Raw genomic sequence first — 19,858 nt, 5'->3', positions numbered from 1 at the left:
ATCTCGTGGGGCAAAACGACTGAAGCCGTGTTTGAGTTAACATTGAGAACAATTAACTCAAAATATTTGCATTGTGTTGTGTTAAAGAATTTTAACACACTGTGGGTACAAGCTAAAATTCTAACAAACAAAAGCATTCTAGTAGAGGCTCTTACGGGCAAAAAGACGTGTTTTCTGCTACGAGTTTAGAGACCTAACCGCTAATTGGACACAATAGTATGATGTCTAAGGATCGATAATATGTTAAGAAGTATAAATTTGGCCTTATTAGTCACGTGCTATACCAATGCGCGTTTTAAACTTTGACAGTCTATTACTCTAAGGCAAATAAAGTAATTATATCCATATTTTGTCAGCAATAAGATCACATTATTTTCTATTTAGTGTGAAAATATGAGCTAGAACGGACATAATCTCGCTGAGTTATAGCTGTTTGAAATTTATGATGAACGCGCGGGTGCCAATTGATAACAACTAAATGCTTTTGCGCGTAGTGCGCGTCGAAAATTTGGCAAAAACGCTTGCGGAGTGACAATATTCAAACTTCGATTAAGTATATGAAGTGGGTACTTCTCGGAAAGGAAAAATTTAGGCAAACACGATGTGACTATTTTTGGGTTGATTTAATACAACTGCAAAAAATTATTCAAACTTAAAGCAAAAAAGTCAAAATTTTTACCACTTTTTTGGATTTTTACCTCAGAACAAATAGAGGGATTTGTTTTATTTTTATACAATCTTGTGCGGCTGTCTTTTAGCTATCTTTATGCAAGTTTTGCCGACATGCCAACAAAATTAACTTGCTCAAAATATCAAAAAACATGGTTTTTTGGCCTATTTTTGGCCCAAAAATCGGTTTTTTGCGATTTTACCCCAGAACAATCAGTCCAATCATCTTGAAACCACTTTCAATCGATTCTACGGTCAAAAATACGTCTAGTAAGGTGTATCTGGGGTCCCTAACGTATCGAGCAGACAATGCCCGTAAGAGCCTCTACTATTCCAGGCTATCATCTCACGATCATGATCACCTCATGGCTGGCTCCAACGAGGAAACACCCAGCACACAGCAGATCTAAATTATTTGTGTGCTATTAAGGCAGCGGGCTGGAGACTATAAGTATAAATACTGATCATTTCGTTTTGAACGTCAGACTTTGTTTTATTTTTTCATTTGCAGATCTCTTTATCTCTGTACCCACATTATTTTGTTTTCTGTTAACGCATAAGATTGTCATCCTTTGCCCGACCCTTTATCATTTATTTCATAACCATCCATCTTATGTTCTAATATTTGACATATTTTTGGCGCAGAAAAGTTTTTAAATCTAGAATGCCTCTGTATTTAACTCACCAGTCCAAACGCTCCTCTTCTGGACTATTTCTTCCATGGGAGCTAAATAGTAAATACCTCCTCTACTGCAGACTTAAGAGCTCTATTCAAAAAGTATCACTCCTCCAGATGAATGGTCCTCAATGTCAGCTCTTTGCTTTTAGCCATTATTAGCAGATCTTACTGGGCCGCGCTCAGCCTGTCATTCCGCCGAATCTCTATTTTCTATGTTTATGAATTGCTCTAACCAGAGCCCTCTCGCTTGCAGTAGCGCGTCACGCAGTAGCGCGTCACACAGTACGCGTATACACATGGCTATGTGAATTTATGAACATGATAGCCTGAGGTCCCCAGGTAATAGCAGATCAACACAGGTTATTACCTCCTCAGACCTTTACAAGCTTGGATGATAATTTAGTGAAACTCAACTGATGATCTTAAACATCATTCTTTCTCAATGATTATTAATATTCGTTCATATAAGCTGACATTGAGAACTATTCATTTGGAGGAGTGACACGTTTTGAAGAGAGCTATTGAGTCTGCAGTAGATTGAGTATATCTCCTGTTAAATACTGTTCACGACGCCTAAACACTATTGTCTTAATGCTTATAAGCAAAATAAGCCTCGATCCTCATGGAGCTATCTACTAATTCACTTGTATTGTAGGTAGCGATTATAAAATTCAGATAACATTACTGATTACTCTTCTGTGCCGTGTTCTGTGTTCAGTATTTTCAAGTAAATTTTACCAAAACCCATAATCATGGGTAGAGTGGACCGCTGCCAGTGTCTCTCTTTCCCAAACAAAAGGAAATGATATTAATTTGATTGACCGTTCTCAAATGCAAAATGATACCGAGAATGAAATCGGTCGCTCGCTTTTCCCATTCATTTACAATTGTAATAGATTAAGAAGAACTACCCAAAGGCAGCTGTACTCGGCAATGAAGATTCAATACACTCCAGCTTGTTCAATAAGTAATAACTACCACCCTTGTCCCTTACCCCGAAATACTAGGTATCGACCCGAACGCAACCCAAAGAGATTTTTACAGCATCTGATTGATGTAATCAATCGAAACTTATTTATACAATTCGTAAGCCGTGAATGAATGGGAAAAGCGAGCGACCGATTTTATTCTCGGTATCATTTTGCATTTGAGAACGGTCAATCAAATTAATATCATTTCCTTTTGTTTGGGAAAGAGAGACACTGGCAGCGGTCCACTCTACCCATGATTATGGGTTTTGGTAAAATGTATGTATATATATATAATATATACATACATATTCAGGGATAGACGCTTTGCCAGTCAATTGTAGCCTGTATTTAATTGTCCATAGATTCAAAAGTATAAAAGATAAAGCCATTTCCGACCACAGGTCTTGCAAATAATTGTTTACACTTTAGTTTACATTGTATAAAAAAATTATTTGACGTCATAAACACCCCTTGATGACGTCATCAAGTTAACCGTTTTTAAAACTTGATTTTTGACAAAGTAATAACTTTTAAAATTAATTTTAAACCATTAAGGAGTAATTTTATTCAAAATCTGAGGAGATTTTTACCTTAGATAATTGTTCAAGCATTCTGAAAATCTACCGGAAAGTTTTTCTAGCTTGCTCCTTCATAAAGATATTCGTCATTGAAGTTTGTGCTTTTTTGAAGAATTATTTTATAAAAACGTCAATTTTGCGATTTAGTATTCTCTGGTGTTGGGCCATGCCTTGAGTTGAGGAGCTCAGTTCTGCTTCCTATAGGTATAAATTGTGCATTAGGCTAGTTTTGAAGTTGAAAATCGAAAAGTTGCACACGTGGGGACACGCCCAAATTGATAGAAAATTGCTAAAATCACTGAAAATTGCTGTTTTCGTCATTTTCTGTCAACTTTAGAGTGCCGTTGTGATTACAGTTCTTCTTGAAATACTTTGAAACTTTGCATGCTTATCAAGCTATATATAAAACAATTACATGCAAAAATTTACGGCGATTCAATATTGGATGCGCACGCAACGTCCGCTCAAAGTTTGCACGTGCGAAAGGTGAGAATTTTGCTCATTCGTGATTTCCAACAAATTCTGCTTTGCCACGACAGTTTAATGTCATTATATATGAATTTAATGCCAACTTGAATGAGTATTAGGTGGCATATTCAGTCAGTGATCGACCGATATGCTTACCTAAACACAAGGAAATGTTTTTAAAGGAAAATTTCGAAATCGTTGAAACTTCCTCCTTATTAATTAATGAAGATATCAGTTTATATTTCGACTTTATAAAGTACCCTGACATTATAATCAAAAAGAGATGATATTTTACCAAAACCCATATTCATGGGTAGAGTGGACCGCTGCCAGTGTCTCTCTTTCCCAAACAAAAGGAAATGATATTAATTTGATTGACCGTTCTCAAATGCAAAATGATACCGAGAATGAAATCGGTCGCTCGCTTTTCCCATTCATTTACAATTGTAATAGATTAAGAAGATCTACCCAAAGGCAGCTGTACTCGGCAATAAAGATTCAATAAACTTCAGCTAATTCAATAAGCAATAACTACTACCCTTACCCCGAAATACTAGGTATCGACCCGAACGCAACCCAAAGAGATTTTTACAGCATCTGATTGATGTAATCAATCGAAACTTATTTATACAATTCGTAAGCCGTGAATGAATGGAAAAAGCGAGCGACCGATTTCATTCTCGGTATCATTTTGCATTTGAGAACGGTCAATCAAATTAATATCATTTCCTTTTGTTTGGGAAAGAGAGACACTGGCAGCGGTCCACTCTACCCATGAATATGGGTTTTGGTAAAATATATATATATGTATATATATAGATATCACGACAATCTGTTGTAAAACAGGGGTTCTAGAAAACCCACTTCCCGATGTTCCTGAAACCTGAAACTTTTTTTGCAGTCGATTTGGTCAACGTCTAGACGCCTTGAAAAATTTCAGATCTCTAACTCGATTTTAACATGGTTTTTAAGGCACCTGAATATGGCGATTTTGGGTTTTTTACCGAATTTCGTATAACAGTGCTGGCGAGTATTTTATGCAAATTTCTTAAAAATCTCAACATAACTATTTTTTATTCCTGTCATCTTTGACATCAAATTAGAATGTTTTGAACTAAAAATAAATCTGCTGAACGACTTCCGATGAGTCTTAATGCCTGAAAAACTCCTGCCGGAGGCGGCGGCCTTCGGCCGCCGCCTCCGGCCGGAGTGCACGCTTCGCGTGCACGAAAGAGGCTTGTAACGTGTACCAAAGGGGGTATAATAGTAAAGGGGGTATAATAGTAAAGGGGGTACATAGTATACCCACAATAAATGCACCGGTCGTGCTTGCCAGCACTGTGATTAGCAGGACACAGTTTGCCCCTTGTAGTCCAAATTTACATTCCTCATTGCTAGAATTCATTCCTTAAAACAAATTTTTTCTAAAATTGTTCCAGATTCTCCCTCTTTGCATGTTGCACCCTTTTTGAGAGTGAGACCTATTACTGAAAGCATATTTTTTTTAATTTGCAGGACTTTTCCTTTGACCCTTATGATAAATCTGGTTAGAGCAAGGTGATACTCGTAAAATATCTGTCCCATATATTGGCCGGACCGTCGACGCGACGAGTCCAACTCGGCGCGCGTCCTGGTAGGTTGTAAACCTACAAACAATGGTCAACTGACAACCATACACTGTGACGATAAACACTGAAAACATATTATCAATATCTCCACCAAATACCAGCTTTATTTACAATTACGATCAAATCCATCAACTATACAGCAAGAAAGTATTGGTTCAAAATTTGTTAGTCTGACTGTACGAAATAAACGACAAGTCTTTAAAAAACATTGAACAAAATCTTGCTTCTTCCCTGTCTAATAAGATTGGTTTTGTTCCCTTTACGATCCCAAATATAAAAATTTCCTAAAATTGTTTTCGAGAGACATGTTTCTCCCTCTTTTGTTTTGTATTAAAGATCAATTATTGATCATATCGATCTACAGTACGTGAATCTTTTCATTGATTTCAGCATTTTTATAAACGGCAGCTATTGCCTGGCCTTTTTAGAATAAAATGGCCCCAAAAATGTATAGTTTAGGGATTTCATTCCGAGAATTTTAAACTATTTACGGAATGAAACAGTTATTATGGTCTATAAGCTGCATGACATTGACAACCATATTGTGACTTAAAAATTAAATTCGTAGTTGATCGTTTTCTATCAAACTAAACTATAAAGGAAGCAAGACAGTTGTGAGTTGACAGAGTCAAGATGTCCAAATCCGTGCTCCAAATAGAAGATGAGCACGAGCAAAGCTGCTTGGTGAAAAAAGAAAATGAAAGCAAATCATGGACTAAAATAGACTTACTACTTCTCGTATTTGGTTCGTTAATTCATCTGGGGGATGGAGTGGAAATATACTTGCCCGGTAAATTATTAAAATAAATATATATAGTTGATATTACAAATTGAAACGATGGGTTAAGTCAAACAATTGTTTCAATCATGAAAGTATGATATCATCAGTGACAACTATAGTTGATATAATATATTTGATAGTTAATCAGGCTTTTAGTAAAAACTGCTTATTACTCAAAATCAAGAGGTCGATCAAAAGCAGCAGCAGTTAATTAATAAATAGCCCTCTTTTTAGATTTACTAGCAGGAACCCGTCTACCCTAAAATGGTGTCAAGACTCGAGAGAATAAAATAATTATTACCTATTTATCGAGTGGCAACACTTCTGGCAGCCAAGACCAGCCAGGATAAAAGCCTCATCATGGCAAATCTTAGACGTCGTTTGCGATTTGAGCTACTTAAAACAGTTTTGATTGCAGTGAGAGGACACAGAGGACGGTATTATGAGAAAGCAATACCTGTTGACGAACTGGACCTAAATCTCGCACACACCACCAGCGATGAAGACAGGGGTGATGATGTTGATGATGAAGATGAGGAAGTTGATGATGAGGTTGAGAATGTAGAGGAAGAGGTTGCTGAAGAGTGAGCTGAAAAGAAGACTAGATTCTATTCTAATTTATTGATTATCATATTTATTGAAATAAACATATAATATCCATTACTCCAGGAGTGATGACAGGATATGAATTACCTATTTAATTTGCGTTTTTGACACCACTTGGGAGTCCAAATTTTGGGCATTAAAATTCTTATTCCTTGGCCAATTTTTAATTTTTTGTATATCTTTTACGGTTTTTGCGGAAGGTCGCATTAAAGTTGATGCCCTGGTGTCAGTAAAATGGCACGAATCCATATATCCATATATATATATAATTCGAACAATTGAAACAAATCAAATTGGCGGGCAAACGATCCGTTTCATGATATGTATAAAAACAATACCAATCATCAGTGCCCGCCAATTTGATTTGTTTCAATTGTTCGAATTATAATGCTCCTGCTTAACTGCAGTCGAGCACTCTCTTTGGGAAACCAAACAACAACTATTTATTATATATATATATATATATATATCGTCTCGCTTTATATATAGTAAGATGCTTCATCTCTCAATTGTCAATATCCTACGCTTGATTTCCAAATATGTAATATATTCATAAGTAGAAAAACTTGATTTGTTATTTTTAATCGATTTCTGAAGTAACAATTCAACTCTCTCCCTCCCCCAGGAGTGATAACACAAGAGGTGTCATGTGACCTAGGACTAACAAACCTCCAAAAGAATTTTCTAGATTGTATCCTCTACCTCACACTGACAATATCTATTACTATATCTGGACACCTCTCTGACAGGTCAGTGAAGGTGATACTAATATTACGGCACTATCCGTCGCGGAGTCGAGTCCGCGGCGGAGCCGCCGGACTCCGAGCGGACTCCGAGCGGACTCCGAGCGGACTCCGGCGGAGCCGCCGGACTCCGAGCGGACTCCGGCGGTGCTCCGCCAAAATGTATTTACAGTGGACTCGAGTACATTTTGGCGGACTCCGAGCGGAGCCGAGCGGACTCCGAGCGGACTTTAAAGTCCGCCGCGGACTCCGAGCGGCTCCGCGGCGGCTCGGTGGAGTGTCCGCCGCGGACTAAGCCACTAGGCGGACTCCGGTCCGCCGCGGACTCCGGCGGAGTGCTTGGCGGACTCCGCCGGACCTCTCCGCCAGACTTGAATCCGGCGGAGTCCGGCGGAGCTTGGCGGACTCCGCCAGCTCGGCGGACTCCGCTCGGAGTCCGCCGGACTCCAACAGAGTCCACTGACTTCCGACCTCCGTCTTCCGACCCTCGGCTAAATTTGTCACGTGACATACAACATAGCATTTTGCAATATTGTGGTCAGATGAAAAGGTCGCTGCGCTAGTGATAAACCTTAACCATTACCCTCATGTTAGGGACGTGTGTAGTACCTCAGAACTAGAAGTTAAGTTGAACCCCAGTATGCTGCGTTTAATTCCAGTTTAATTCCTTGGCATTAGGTTTCATAAAGATGAATTAAGTGATCACTTATATGATTAAGATCTGATTCGAGAGGTTTGCAGAACACTGCAGCCATTGGTCAGAAAGGACATTTAGTGTTATTAGAATTATTTACAAAGAAATTATTGGGGTAATAGAGTTATTGAATTCATCAATTAGTGGAACAATATTTTAACCAGTTTTAAAAAACCTGTATTTGTATTATTAAACCTGTTTGTTTGCAATAACCTGTTTGCAATAACCTGTTTGTTTGCAACTCTCCTGGATAACGCGTGGACCGCCTCTTCCACTGGAGCTCCTCTTCCACAGAACACCTAGACTACAAAAGATGAACACACAAGATTCTCAGGGCCGTCTGCCTTTAGCCTTTTCCCGAACGCCTCTCCTATGATTGGTTTTCCCTACACGGCCCGGGTGTTAGTATGCTGCGCTCTCTCCCACGTCACTAGTTTCATAAATAGGTTTGTAATCTTTTATTTTAAATGATTGACCTTAGTATTTTGTTCCTAAAGACTGTATCAGTATCATGCATAATTAGGTTAAGATTAATCCCATGAGTTCAAAAGTCTTAGTATATTATGCGACTAAAATACTTATCCTTTCTTCCCCGCCAGAAGTCACCAGAACATTGCAATTGGTTCCCGTCACTTCCGTAAATTCCCGCTGAGCTAGGAAGTTTGTTGCTCGAGGTATTGTTCTATTATTATGTAACCCATTCATTAGATGTTGTTCATAGCAATGTTATTCCCAATTTATTGATTCACATTGTTCGTAATACTAAAGTCATTCCCGATTGGTTAGTAATTAAATTCTAATAGGTTTATACCTTCCTAGGTAATATTGTGGTGAGCCTATCCTACCTGGTTGCTTGTCCTAACCTTAGCAGCACCTACATTATTACCTCGTAAGTCATTTGAGCATTTATTGATAAGTTCTTACATATTTAGTATTCTACAGTTCATTCTAATTTAACTTTATCTTGTTTAATTTTATCCTAGTTAGTATATTATTGTCTTTAATTAATCCGTCATTTGCTAATAATTTGTCCCTTTCTAGGACATTCCCCTCCCACGGATTCTGCCCTCGTTGGCAGCATTGAAGGAACGTAGCCATGATATAGCAGCTACCTGTCCATCGTCCAGAGAGAGAGTCAGCCAGCCCGTTACAATACACACCAGTTTCCATTGATCACCCAGCTACCCAACTGATTTAGGGTAACGGACTTTACCATGAGATTGAACACTTATTTTATGTACTATTGGATTGGTCTTGCATTATTTTACAATCCATATTCCCTTGTTTTAATTGGTTATCTTCCAGATATAAATTCATCTAAAAGTTCGAAGTTAAAACTCTAGACATAAATTAACCTGAAAGTTCGAAGTCCATAATTATAACATAAATTCCTGTCATAAATCTACCATTGTACACTGAGAGTTTGGGTTTGAACTATGCCCTGAGTGAGTCTCAAACCGGGAGGTATTCCATAATATCGGAACCTGAATATCCATACTCTAGTTAAAAGGAGCCCATTATACGTAGTTAAATTAATACCATCACAATTTAATGAAATATAAGAAATAAATAATCTCTAGAAGTCATGGAAAATTGGAGCAGTAAATAGGCCGTTAAGTAAGTTGTCGTGCTAAAATCCGAGTACGCCTCTTAACAATGTAGCCCTAATGCGGCTCTCTCTGTACAAATTTTGGTAGCAAAATTTCAAAAATCTGGAAGAGACGCCAAACTTTAGTTTACTTGTTTTTTTTTGTTAGTGCACCGTTAGTGCAATTTGTTTATTTACATTGATAGTAGTTGTTGCAGCCATCACCATAGAATGATGAAGCCACAACAGAGAAGTTTTGATGATGAGATAATGGTTTAGTGTAGAAGTGGATATTTGGGCAAGAGGGATATGATGATGAGAATTGGGAAGAGATTTGGTAAATGAGATGACGATGTGATGATATTGAGTAGTCATAGATATGATGATGATGTGAAAGGGAAAGTGGTGATAAATACCATAGGTAATATACGGCCGTATAATTGGGTAAATATGGGAATGATGAGAGGAGATGATAAAGTTGAGAAGATTACGGAATATTATGAGATGTTGAAATGTGAGACAAGTATATTATGGGGAGATATATTAAACTGCAGTATAAACTATTAGCCGGCTAAAGGGATACGGGGTTTAGAAGATGTTGTGAAGTTTATTGGGAGGAGGTGCTATAATGGTTGTTGACAAGGCGTTAGTTTTAATTAGTAGATGGGCTTCTTATCTGTTATTTGGGTGTTGTGATACCGCCAAATGCGCGCTTGGTGGTTAGAAACACTTCAGATCCAGTACGACCCTTCGAACCTTGAAACTAAGATTGGCAACATGATTTAGCGTTATAGGGTATGCGGACGTGAAGAAGAGGAGATATTTGAATTATGATGAGACAGAGGGAGATTTGATAAAGGGGTTGTTGTTTAGAAATAAGGATGATTTAGCGTTATAGGGTATGCGGACGTGAGGAAGAGAAGATATTTGAATTATGATGAGACAGAGGGAGATTTGATGAAGGGGTTGTTGTTTAGAAATAAAGATGATTTAGTATAATAGGGTATGCGGACGTGAAGATGGGGAAGATGAATTGAGATGATACGAGATGATACGAGTAATATAAGATTTGATAAAGGGTATATTGGTTAAAGTTGGCATAGTTGGAAATATGTTGGGAGATAAGGGATACAAATTTTATTGGATGCAGGGTATTTTAAGTTGTGAGTGTTGGCTGGTGGCTGCACAGTTATTAATGCATATTGATTGTTTACTGCATTAGGCAGTATTATTATTTTTTATCTTGAAGTTTCCGCAGAATACTGAGACAGGTCAGCAGCTGCAGTAATTCAAGTATTATACAGAGTGTGAAGAAGGATAACGCCTGTCTTTTAGTTACGAACAAAGTTGAGAGAACTTGCAAGGTCAGATGTTGTAGCGAAAATAAATAAGTTAGAATATTGTTTTTTTTAAGCAGCAAACCCTTTTGTGCTGTGTTTTGAATTGTGTAACTATAAGTAGATTCGGCTGATCGAAGAATAGCCAAATTAGTTTATTGTTCTTAAATTTTAGTCAAGATTATTTTTACGTGTAGTTGGAAGCTTATAGTTATTTTTAGAAATGTAGACCGGGAAATTCGCACAACACAAGTTTTAACATTGTCCGGTGATGTTCAATAGCTCCACATACACTATTTAATCATTTCAATAGATAATTATTTGCAGATATTTTGAGGCCATGCTTTTGTGAGAAAATGCACTATAAAAATTTGATCGGTCATGAACGTGTCATTACTATAAAGTATCATAATAGCAAGAAACGAAAATGGAGTTATTGATCATCAGCCGTAGTTATTGCTATTTGATTATTCTAAATTATTTGTTTGTTGAAGCTTGGAATTTTGCGCCTTTAAGTTAAGAAGTTAGGTGTTTCGAAGTTCCAGTCTGGAAGTAGACTGCCATGAAAGGCCTTGTTGGGGTAACTCCGCAATTAGGTCTCTGGTGACCATTGTGTGAATGTTCCTCAACTCGCGTTAAGTTTGCAACCTTGTGGAATAAGTTTCACCGAGTAAGATTCCAAAACTTCCGGAGTTGCGCGAATTTAAGTTAACTGCCTATTCTTACCAAAATCCTGCATCTCTCTAGCATTCTTTTCACATATAGTACACATGATGCTTACAAATAGTTAAAAATTTTTTTGCAATGCTCTTATACATTATTTGAACACATTAGCTTAAGTAATTACCTCTAATATTCATAAATAGGAATGGCCGAACGTGATAATGACATCCTCGATATTGGACAGGGTGAAGTTCAACCTCCGATACCTCCTAGGCAAAATCGTGTTAATCAAGGAGCCCCACTTCAATTTCTCCGAGCACCTCCTTTGTTAAGAATGGACAATGACTTAGAGTTATACATCCGGCGTTTCCAGAGCTATGTCGATAGTATCGGAGCTAGAGATAACGAGATACCCCACATTCTCATAAATTGCTTATCTGATGAGTGTCTACTCGCGGTGGAGAGGCATATAAGACCAGAGATCACCTTTGAGGAATTGTTGATAGTGCTGAGGAGAGAATTAGGGATCGGAGGAGGAAATAGGGAAGAGTCGAAGTCTTCACTGAGGAAGACCCTGCGCCAACGTAATGAGTCTGTGAGAGCTTTCTATATTAAATTGTACAACATTGCTAAGAAGGCCTACCCCGGAGACGAGTTAGTACTTGTGAGGGACAATGCACTAAGAGATAGCTTCATAAATAACATACAGGATGCCAATATCAGTGCCCGACTTAGAGAAACACCTGAGCTACAAAATGAACAACTTTTAGAGAGGGCAGACCTTCTCATCAACTGCAAAAACGCTTCCCTATCTAGGACCCAAGCTGTCAACGCTGTGGATACAGTCGTTACACCGGACATTAATGACACGACCAATAAGTTAAACACTATTATTGATTTACTATCTGTTAATGCAATCAGCCAAGTCGTACCACGTGAAGTTCAGCCTGTAAACCCAAATACCGATACTCCCGCTTACAATAATGGCCTCAACCTCCCATACAATTACCAAGGATCACGTGTGAGCATCGGACTACCTAACATAAATTACTATGGACAACAGTCCAACAACTTTGACAACATGGCTTTCAGCAGCCAAGATGCACGCTACAATGACCACTACAATGACCACGAGGACAATGACTTTAATTATAGGTATTAAGTTGTGGGCATGTATATTTCTTTTCTTTTTTTTTTCTTTTATTAAAAAATTAATTTATTGAAGCTTGTGGCAACAAGTCTGTATATATTAATCATGACACACCAACATTTATACCAGATTCCTGGAAATCCTTTAATTCCTGATAATGGCATTAGTGGCTCTAAATTTCTTAGAAATTCCGAAATTCTCTGTGCAAATTTAATTAGTCCGGATATTCCTAGAAATCCAGATCCACCCGTTATATTAAATTTTATCAAACCTTATGCCCAAGAATTTAGAGTTTGTTTTGAAGAAAAGATAGTTAGCTTTTCGAGTAGTTTTTTAAATGTACGATTTTTTTTAAAAAACGATTAAAGGAAAGGGCATCATTTTATAAAGTTCTTAAATTATAGATGGGGTTGTTATGACGGGGACGTCCTAAAATCGATCGGGGACATGTTAGGGACGTGTGTAGTACCTCAGAACTAGAAGTTAAGTTGAACCCCAGTATGCTGCGTTTAATTCCAGTTTAATTCCTTGGCATTAGGTTTCATAAAGATGAATTAAGTGATCACTTATATGATTAAGATCTGATTCGAGAGGTTTGCAGAACACTGCAGCCATTGGTCAGAAAGGACATTTAGTGTTATTAGAATTATTTACAAAGAAATTATTGGGGTAATAGAGTTATTGAATTCATCAATTAGTGGAACAATATTTTAACCAGTTTTAAAAAACCTGTATTTGTATTATTAAACCTGTTTGTTTGCAATAACCTGTTTGCAATAACCTGTTTGTTTGCAACTCTCCTGGATAACGCGTGGACCGCCTCTTCCACTGGAGCTCCTCTTCCACAGAACACCTAGACTACAAAAGATGAACACACAAGATTCTCAGGGCCGTCTGCCTTTAGCCTTTTCCCGAACGCCTCTCCTATGATTGGTTTTCCCTACACGGCCCGGGTGTTAGTATGCTGCGCTCTCTCCCACGTCACTAGTTTCATAAATAGGTTTGTAATCTTTTATTTTAAATGATTGACCTTAGTATTTTGTTCCTAAAGACTGTATCAGTATCATGCATAATTAGGTTAAGATTAATCCCATGAGTTCAAAAGTCTTAGTATATTATGCGACTAAAATACTTATCCTTTCTTCCCCGCCAGAAGTCACCAGAACATTGCAATTGGTTCCCGTCACTTCCGTAAATTCCCGCTGAGCTAGGAAGTTTGTTGCTCGAGGTATTGTTCTATTATTATGTAACCCATTCATTAGATGTTGTTCATAGCAATGTTATTCCCAATTTATTGATTCACATTGTTCGTAATACTAAAGTCATTCCCGATTGGTTAGTAATTAAATTCTAATAGGTTTATACCTTCCTAGGTAATATTGTGGTGAGCCTATCCTACCTGGTTGCTTGTCCTAACCTTAGCAGCACCTACATTATTACCTCGTAAGTCATTTGAGCATTTATTGATAAGTTCTTACATATTTAGTATTCTACAGTTCATTCTAATTTAACTTTATCTTGTTTAATTTTATCCTAGTTAGTATATTATTGTCTTTAATTAATCCGTCATTTGCTAATAATTTGTCCCTTTCTAGGACATTCCCCTCCCACGGATTCTGCCCTCGTTGGCAGCATTGAAGGAACGTAGCCATGATATAGCAGCTACCTGTCCATCGTCCAGAGAGAGAGTCAGCCAGCCCGTTACAATACACACCAGTTTCCATTGATCACCCAGCTACCCAACTGATTTAGGGTAACGGACTTTACCATGAGATTGAACACTTATTTTATGTACTATTGGATTGGTCTTGCATTATTTTACAATCCATATTCCCTTGTTTTAATTGGTTATCTTCCAGATATAAATTCATCTAAAAGTTCGAAGTTAAAACTCTAGACATAAATTAACCTGAAAGTTCGAAGTCCATAATTATAACATAAATTCCTGTCATAAATCTACCATTGTACACTGAGAGTTTGGGTTTGAACTATGCCCTGAGTGAGTCTCAAACCGGGAGGTATTCCATAATATCGGAACCTGAATATCCATACTCTAGTTAAAAGGAGCCCATTATACGTAGTTAAATTAATACCATCACAATTTAATGAAATATAAGAAATAAATAATCTCTAGAAGTCATGGAAAATTGGAGCAGTAAATAGGCCGTTAAGTAAGTTGTCGTGCTAAAATCCGAGTACGCCTCTTAACACCTCACAATGTCAATAGTGTACAACTCTAGTCCTAACTTTGACCCTATAATGTATAAACGTTGACCCTAACCCTCCACCAAACCGTCCGCAGCGAAATATCAATGTCATTGACTGGTCACGTGACCAAAACAATTTTTGTCATATTATCTCATATGGGGAAGCGTTTTTAGCAAGCAAAAATACGTCGACCATCACAGGACGACGTCAGCACTCTCTACGCTCGTCGAGCTCCGATCGTCCTGTGACGAATTAAGGACGAAGCCTGAGGTCCTCAGGTAACGTCGACCACCGATTGAAAATTCAAAGATTTTTTGACATAAAGGTCAAATGTAAAACTAAAATCTTGATGTTAATTGATTGACGACGTCAATTTTTGAGCACAGCGCGAGCGCATGCGGAAAAGGACCGCGTAGCTAGTCAAGATGTTGATAAATATTTGGCTTGTGGCGCGATGTGTTGCTTTAAGTCTAACTATAGCCCTCTCGCTTGCAGTAGCGCGCGACCGCCGGATGCGGAAATGACCTGGTTAGCTAGGTAAACGCGATGCATGTGCCTTGTAGGATGAAATCCTACTAGCTGACGCCACTCGCAGCTGTGCTGCTCGCTGTACGTCAGCGATCGAAATTTATACGCGTATCACCCGTTAAGATGTGCCACCCGACGTGCCACACAATTTTTCTTGTTGCTCGTCGCACGTCGACGAACAACGAAGCTCGTTGCGACGCGCAATGAGCTGCCAGGCTAGGACATCGTCCTGGTCCAACAAATTTTGGCGAGCGATTTTCTCCAAAAATTTAATGAGGGCGCCGACTTCCACTCTGGCTAGGTTTCTTGTTACCCAGCGCGCGTTCCTTAATGGGATGAGGTAAAATTAGGTAAAAAGAATCCACTGACTTGGCCAGAGTGCTTTCATAAAACTCTATTACTAGCTTGGCGTTGTAGGATTATATACTTTAATTTCGGATCGAGTGAAGCGAGTGATACACATTACTTTGATTAAACTCATGCTGATCACAATACAGTACAGGGAAGTGGGTAACACGGCTTGCAGTCGCAGCTGCAGCTCCTCGCTGGCGGTAATATTTCAATGAACAAGAATTAAGAAAAAGAGAATTTAAGAAAAAGAGAATTTTATTTGCCACAGAATAATCAATACATATAATATACTTCAAAAACTTCAAAATATATTGTAACATGTAACTGTAAGTTCATCTATCGTTCTTACCTGAGGACCCCAGGCTTTAATGTTGTTAGAGATTAGGCGGAATGACCGGCTGAGCGCGGCCCAGTAACTATCGTTCATAAGATGGGGTACTCTCAATAATCAAGTACATGAGTACCCGACCCGCCGCGCTGGGTAAGAAGAAACCTAGCCAGAGTGGAAGTCGGCGCCCTCATTAAATTTTTGGAGAAAATCGCTCGCCAAAATTTGTTGGACCAGGATGTCCTAGCCTGGCAGCTCATTGCGCGTCGCGTCGCAACGAGCTTCGTTGTTCGTCGACGTGCAACGAGCAACAAGAAAAATTGTGTGGCGCGTCGAGTGGCACATCTTAACGGGGGATACGCGTATAAATTTCGATCGCTGACGTACAGCGAGCAGCACAGCTGCGAGTGGCGTCAGCTAGTAGGATTTCATCCTACAAGGCACATCGCGTTTACCTAGCTAACCAGGTCATTTCCGCCTCCAGCGGTCGCGCGCTACTGCAAGCGAGAGGGCTATAGTTAGAGCAACACATCACGCCACAAGCCAAATATTTATCAACATCTTGACTAGCTACGCGGTCCTTTTCCGCATGCGCTCGCGCTGTGCTCAAAAATTGACGTCGTCAATCAATCAACATCAAGATTTTAGTTTTACATTTGACCTTTATGTCAAAAAATCTTTGAATTTTCAATCGGTGGTCGACGTTACCTGAGGACCTCAGGCTTCGTCCTTACTTCGTCACAGGACGATCGGAGCTCGAAGAGCGTAGAGAGTGCTGGCTGGCGTCGTCCTGTGATGGTCGACGTATTTTTGCTTGCTAAAAACGCTTCCCCATATGAGATAATATGACAAAAATTGTTTTGGTCACGTGACCAGTCAATGACATTGATATTTCGCTGCGGACGGTTTGGTGGAGGGTTAGGGTCAACGTTTATACATTATAGGGTCAAAGTTAGGACTAGAGTTGTACACTATTGACATTGTGAGGGTAATGGTTAAGGTTTATCACTAGCGCAGCGACCTTTTCATCTGACCACAATATTGCAAAATGCTATGTTGTATGTCACGTGACAAATTTAGCCGAGGGTCGGAAGACGGAGGTCGGAAGTCAGTGGACTCTGTTGGAGTCCGGCGGACTCCGAGCGGAGTCCGCCGAGCTGGTGGACTCCGCCAAGCTCCGCCGGACTCCGCCGGACTCAAGTCTGGCGGAGAGGTCCGGCGGAGTCCGCCAAGCACTCCGCCGGAGTCCGCGGCGGACCGGAGTCCGCCTAGTGGCTTAGTCCGCGGCGGACACTCCACCGAGCCGCCGCGGAGCCGCTCGGAGTCCGCGGCGGACTTTAAAGTCCGCTCGGAGTCCGCTCGGCTCCGCTCGGAGTCCGCCAAAATGTACTCGAGTCCACTGTAAATACATTTTGGCGGAGCACCGCCGGAGTCCGCTCGGAGTCCGGTGGCTCCGCTGGAGTCCGCTCGGAGTCCGGCGGCTCCGCCGCGGACTCGACTCCGCGACGGATAGTGCCAATATTACTCATAGCCGGGCTGAAGACCCCATTTAATTTTAATATCGCAATTAATGTTTAAGTTTAACTGTTTATTAGTCTTACTACTCTATTTCGTCTCTACTAAGGGGTCGTTCACATATTATGGTTTTCAGAGGGCATTAATGAAATGTACTATTAGCTGGTTTCAAGTCCAGAGTCCAGACGCCATTGCATTCTTTGTAATTTTCAATAACCCTGTCTAGTCATTGACTACTGATATTACGTAATCAGCTGAGGGGGGGGGGGGGGTTTCCGAATGATTATGCTAGTGCAATTTTGACACAATAGCTATGTGTACAACTGATTACGGAGGGGGGGGGGGGGGGGGGGGGGGGGGTAAAAATGTTCCAAAAAATGATAACGTAATATGTGAACGACCCCTAATTTTAATTTACGCCTGAGAACCACCCTATAATCTAACTTCGGTAGGTTTGGAAGAAGAGAGTTGAGTCTGTTATCTCTCTACCTCAGTATAGTGAGCACGGTTGTATGTGCTGTTGTGGCTAACTATGCCACCCTCCTCCTCTCTAGAGCTCTGATAGGATTCTGTGTTGGTCTCAACCTCTCCATACACACCGTTCTGATCGCAGAGCTCGTCTCCAGCAAGTTAATACTAGCTGATATCATGCTGATAGCTTCACTAGTATACACTGCTGGAGGTATTTGGTGTGCATTCCTGGCATATTTGCTTCTAGAAGTATTGGGCTGGAGAACCTTCATCCTTTTTACTTCATTGCCCATCTTCGTGCCACCTATTTTTATGCTTCATTTCTGTTTGAACAAGACGGATGCCCAGCAAGCACAAGATCTGACGACGAATTCGGACTCAGACACGGAGGAAAAAATACCTAACTTTGTTGCCAGGACAACAAAACTCGGATTATACTGTGCAGTGAACTCGTTTCAGGGCTGGCTTACAATTCTTCTAGTTCCATATTTGATCCAGGCACTAAAGATTGATGAGGTCGGATCAAATAGTGACTGTTCTACTACCGTTATTCAGGGACTAGATTTTTTACTTTTGGCTCTGGTTACCTTTGCAGCGGTAGCTGGCCGATTATTTGTTCACCATGTCAGACACCTCGTTTGTTTTAGAACATTGCAGCTGATCGTTGCTGTCGTGAATGTGGGATGTTTTGCTGGGATGCTTGCGCAAGATAACCTTGTTGTGGTTATCCTCACCAACTTCATCGTAAAATTCTTGTTTGGAATCACTGCAATGGCCGCGACCTACATTTTATACGACGCGGATTACTTCGGAGCTTCGGGATTGGCTTCAGGTTCTAGTATCGCTTACGGTATCGGACTGAACGGAACTGTTATGGTTTCATTTGCACCACTATTATCTGTTAAAGTTACAGCGATTGTGGTCAGTTCTCTACAGATACTGATCGTGCTCTCGATGACTGAGGTACGATAGATCACATGCTGCAGAAAACAAACTCAAAAGTGAAACATTTATTCGGACAGATTCATTGTGATTGAGTGCCGGGTGCCCATACGCTGAAATTTTAACGCTAATGACATGGACAAAAATATACTGCAGAACCTATCAATTAAAGTTCTTTTTCTTCAGTATTATTCTAACATTCAATTATTAGATTGTTATTGGTTATGGTATGTGGTAGAATTTTACTTTTGCACAATTTTTCGACAAGGCATAAGATGGTTTTATTTCAGGAGAATCAAATGTCTCAGTGTGATCGCACTTTTATGTCTAAAATATTTGGATCATGAAACGTAGAAAATGAAACGATAATTTTGAGATAAAAAGCATTCCAGAATGTAATTAATTCAATTAAAAAGTTCAAAGATTCTTCCCCTCAGAACACAAAAAGTTCTCGTGCAATTACAGTGTCAGAGATAAGCACCTTCTAAACTGCGGTGGTACTACCACTACCACTACCACTGGGAGTGGTAAACATATACCATTTGAAAAGGTAGTACAATGAAAATTTCATTGTACTACCTTTTCAAATGGTATATGGATTTCATTGAAATCCAAGAATTCGTCGTATGGGTACAGATTTTTAAAGATTTTATATTCCTAAAAAGAATAATGACCACCAACAACAAAAAATCAGATTAAGATGAAAGTTCTAATCGTGAAATGGTGCTAATCACTTGTCGACAGAAAATATATTGTAATTAAGTATTTATAATTTCGAAGCTGAATGCAATTGTTAAGCAGTATCATACATTACACATATTTAAATAATTTAATTTTCGGTAATGTTGCTCAACCAGTCGATTGAGTAGATTGGAAATAATTGAGAATTTAGCAGACAATAAGAAAAGTTATCAGAATTAAACATGATTTTAAATTCTATCAAATATTAACTGGACTGAA

At 39.3% G+C, this 19,858-nt stretch overlaps 1 protein-coding gene and 2 long non-coding RNA genes across 3 annotated transcripts; all 3 read left to right on the top strand.

Moving 5' to 3' along the window:
* Window positions 1–5,559: 5,559 nt before the first annotated feature.
* Window positions 5,560–19,168, top strand: LOC134820579 (multidrug resistance protein MdtL-like). The gene is made up of 3 exons (XM_063831035.1): window positions 5,560–5,783; window positions 7,006–7,129; window positions 17,938–19,168. Exons 1-3 carry the CDS (start codon window positions 5,627–5,629, stop codon window positions 18,926–18,928), a joined length of 1,272 nt encoding a protein of 423 aa, XP_063687105.1. The 5' UTR covers window positions 5,560–5,626; the 3' UTR covers window positions 18,929–19,168.
* LOC134820582 (uncharacterized) lies at window positions 8,415–8,961 on the top strand. Its single transcript, XR_010160905.1, has 3 exons — window positions 8,415–8,491; window positions 8,637–8,706; window positions 8,859–8,961. It is a non-coding gene; the product is annotated as an uncharacterized LOC134820582 (long non-coding RNA).
* On the top strand, window positions 13,707–14,253 carry LOC134820581 (uncharacterized). Its single transcript, XR_010160904.1, has 3 exons — window positions 13,707–13,783; window positions 13,929–13,998; window positions 14,151–14,253. It is a non-coding gene; the product is annotated as an uncharacterized LOC134820581 (long non-coding RNA).
* Window positions 19,169–19,858: the final 690 nt, after the last annotated feature.

Source organism: Bolinopsis microptera, chromosome 9 (assembly GCF_026151205.1).
Source record: "Bolinopsis microptera isolate Bmic1 chromosome 9, MBARI_Bmic_1.0, whole genome shotgun sequence".
NCBI lineage: Eukaryota > Metazoa > Ctenophora > Tentaculata > Lobata > Bolinopsidae > Bolinopsis > Bolinopsis microptera.
The sequence above is the reverse complement of the archived record's forward strand: the minus strand, read 5'-3'. Positions and strand labels throughout refer to the sequence as shown.

Excerpts from the sequence above, each read along its gene's own strand:
- LOC134820579 (XM_063831035.1), top strand. The coding sequence starts at position 5,627 with ATGTCCAAATCCGTGCTCCAAATAGAAGATGAGCACGAGCAAAGCTGC. Across the intron at positions 5,784-7,005 it reads AGTGGAAATATACTTGCCCG|GAGTGATAACACAAGAGGTG; the intron begins GTAAATTATTAA and ends TCCCTCCCCCAG. Across the intron at positions 7,130-17,937 it reads TCTGGACACCTCTCTGACAG|GTTTGGAAGAAGAGAGTTGA; the intron begins GTCAGTGAAGGT and ends TAACTTCGGTAG.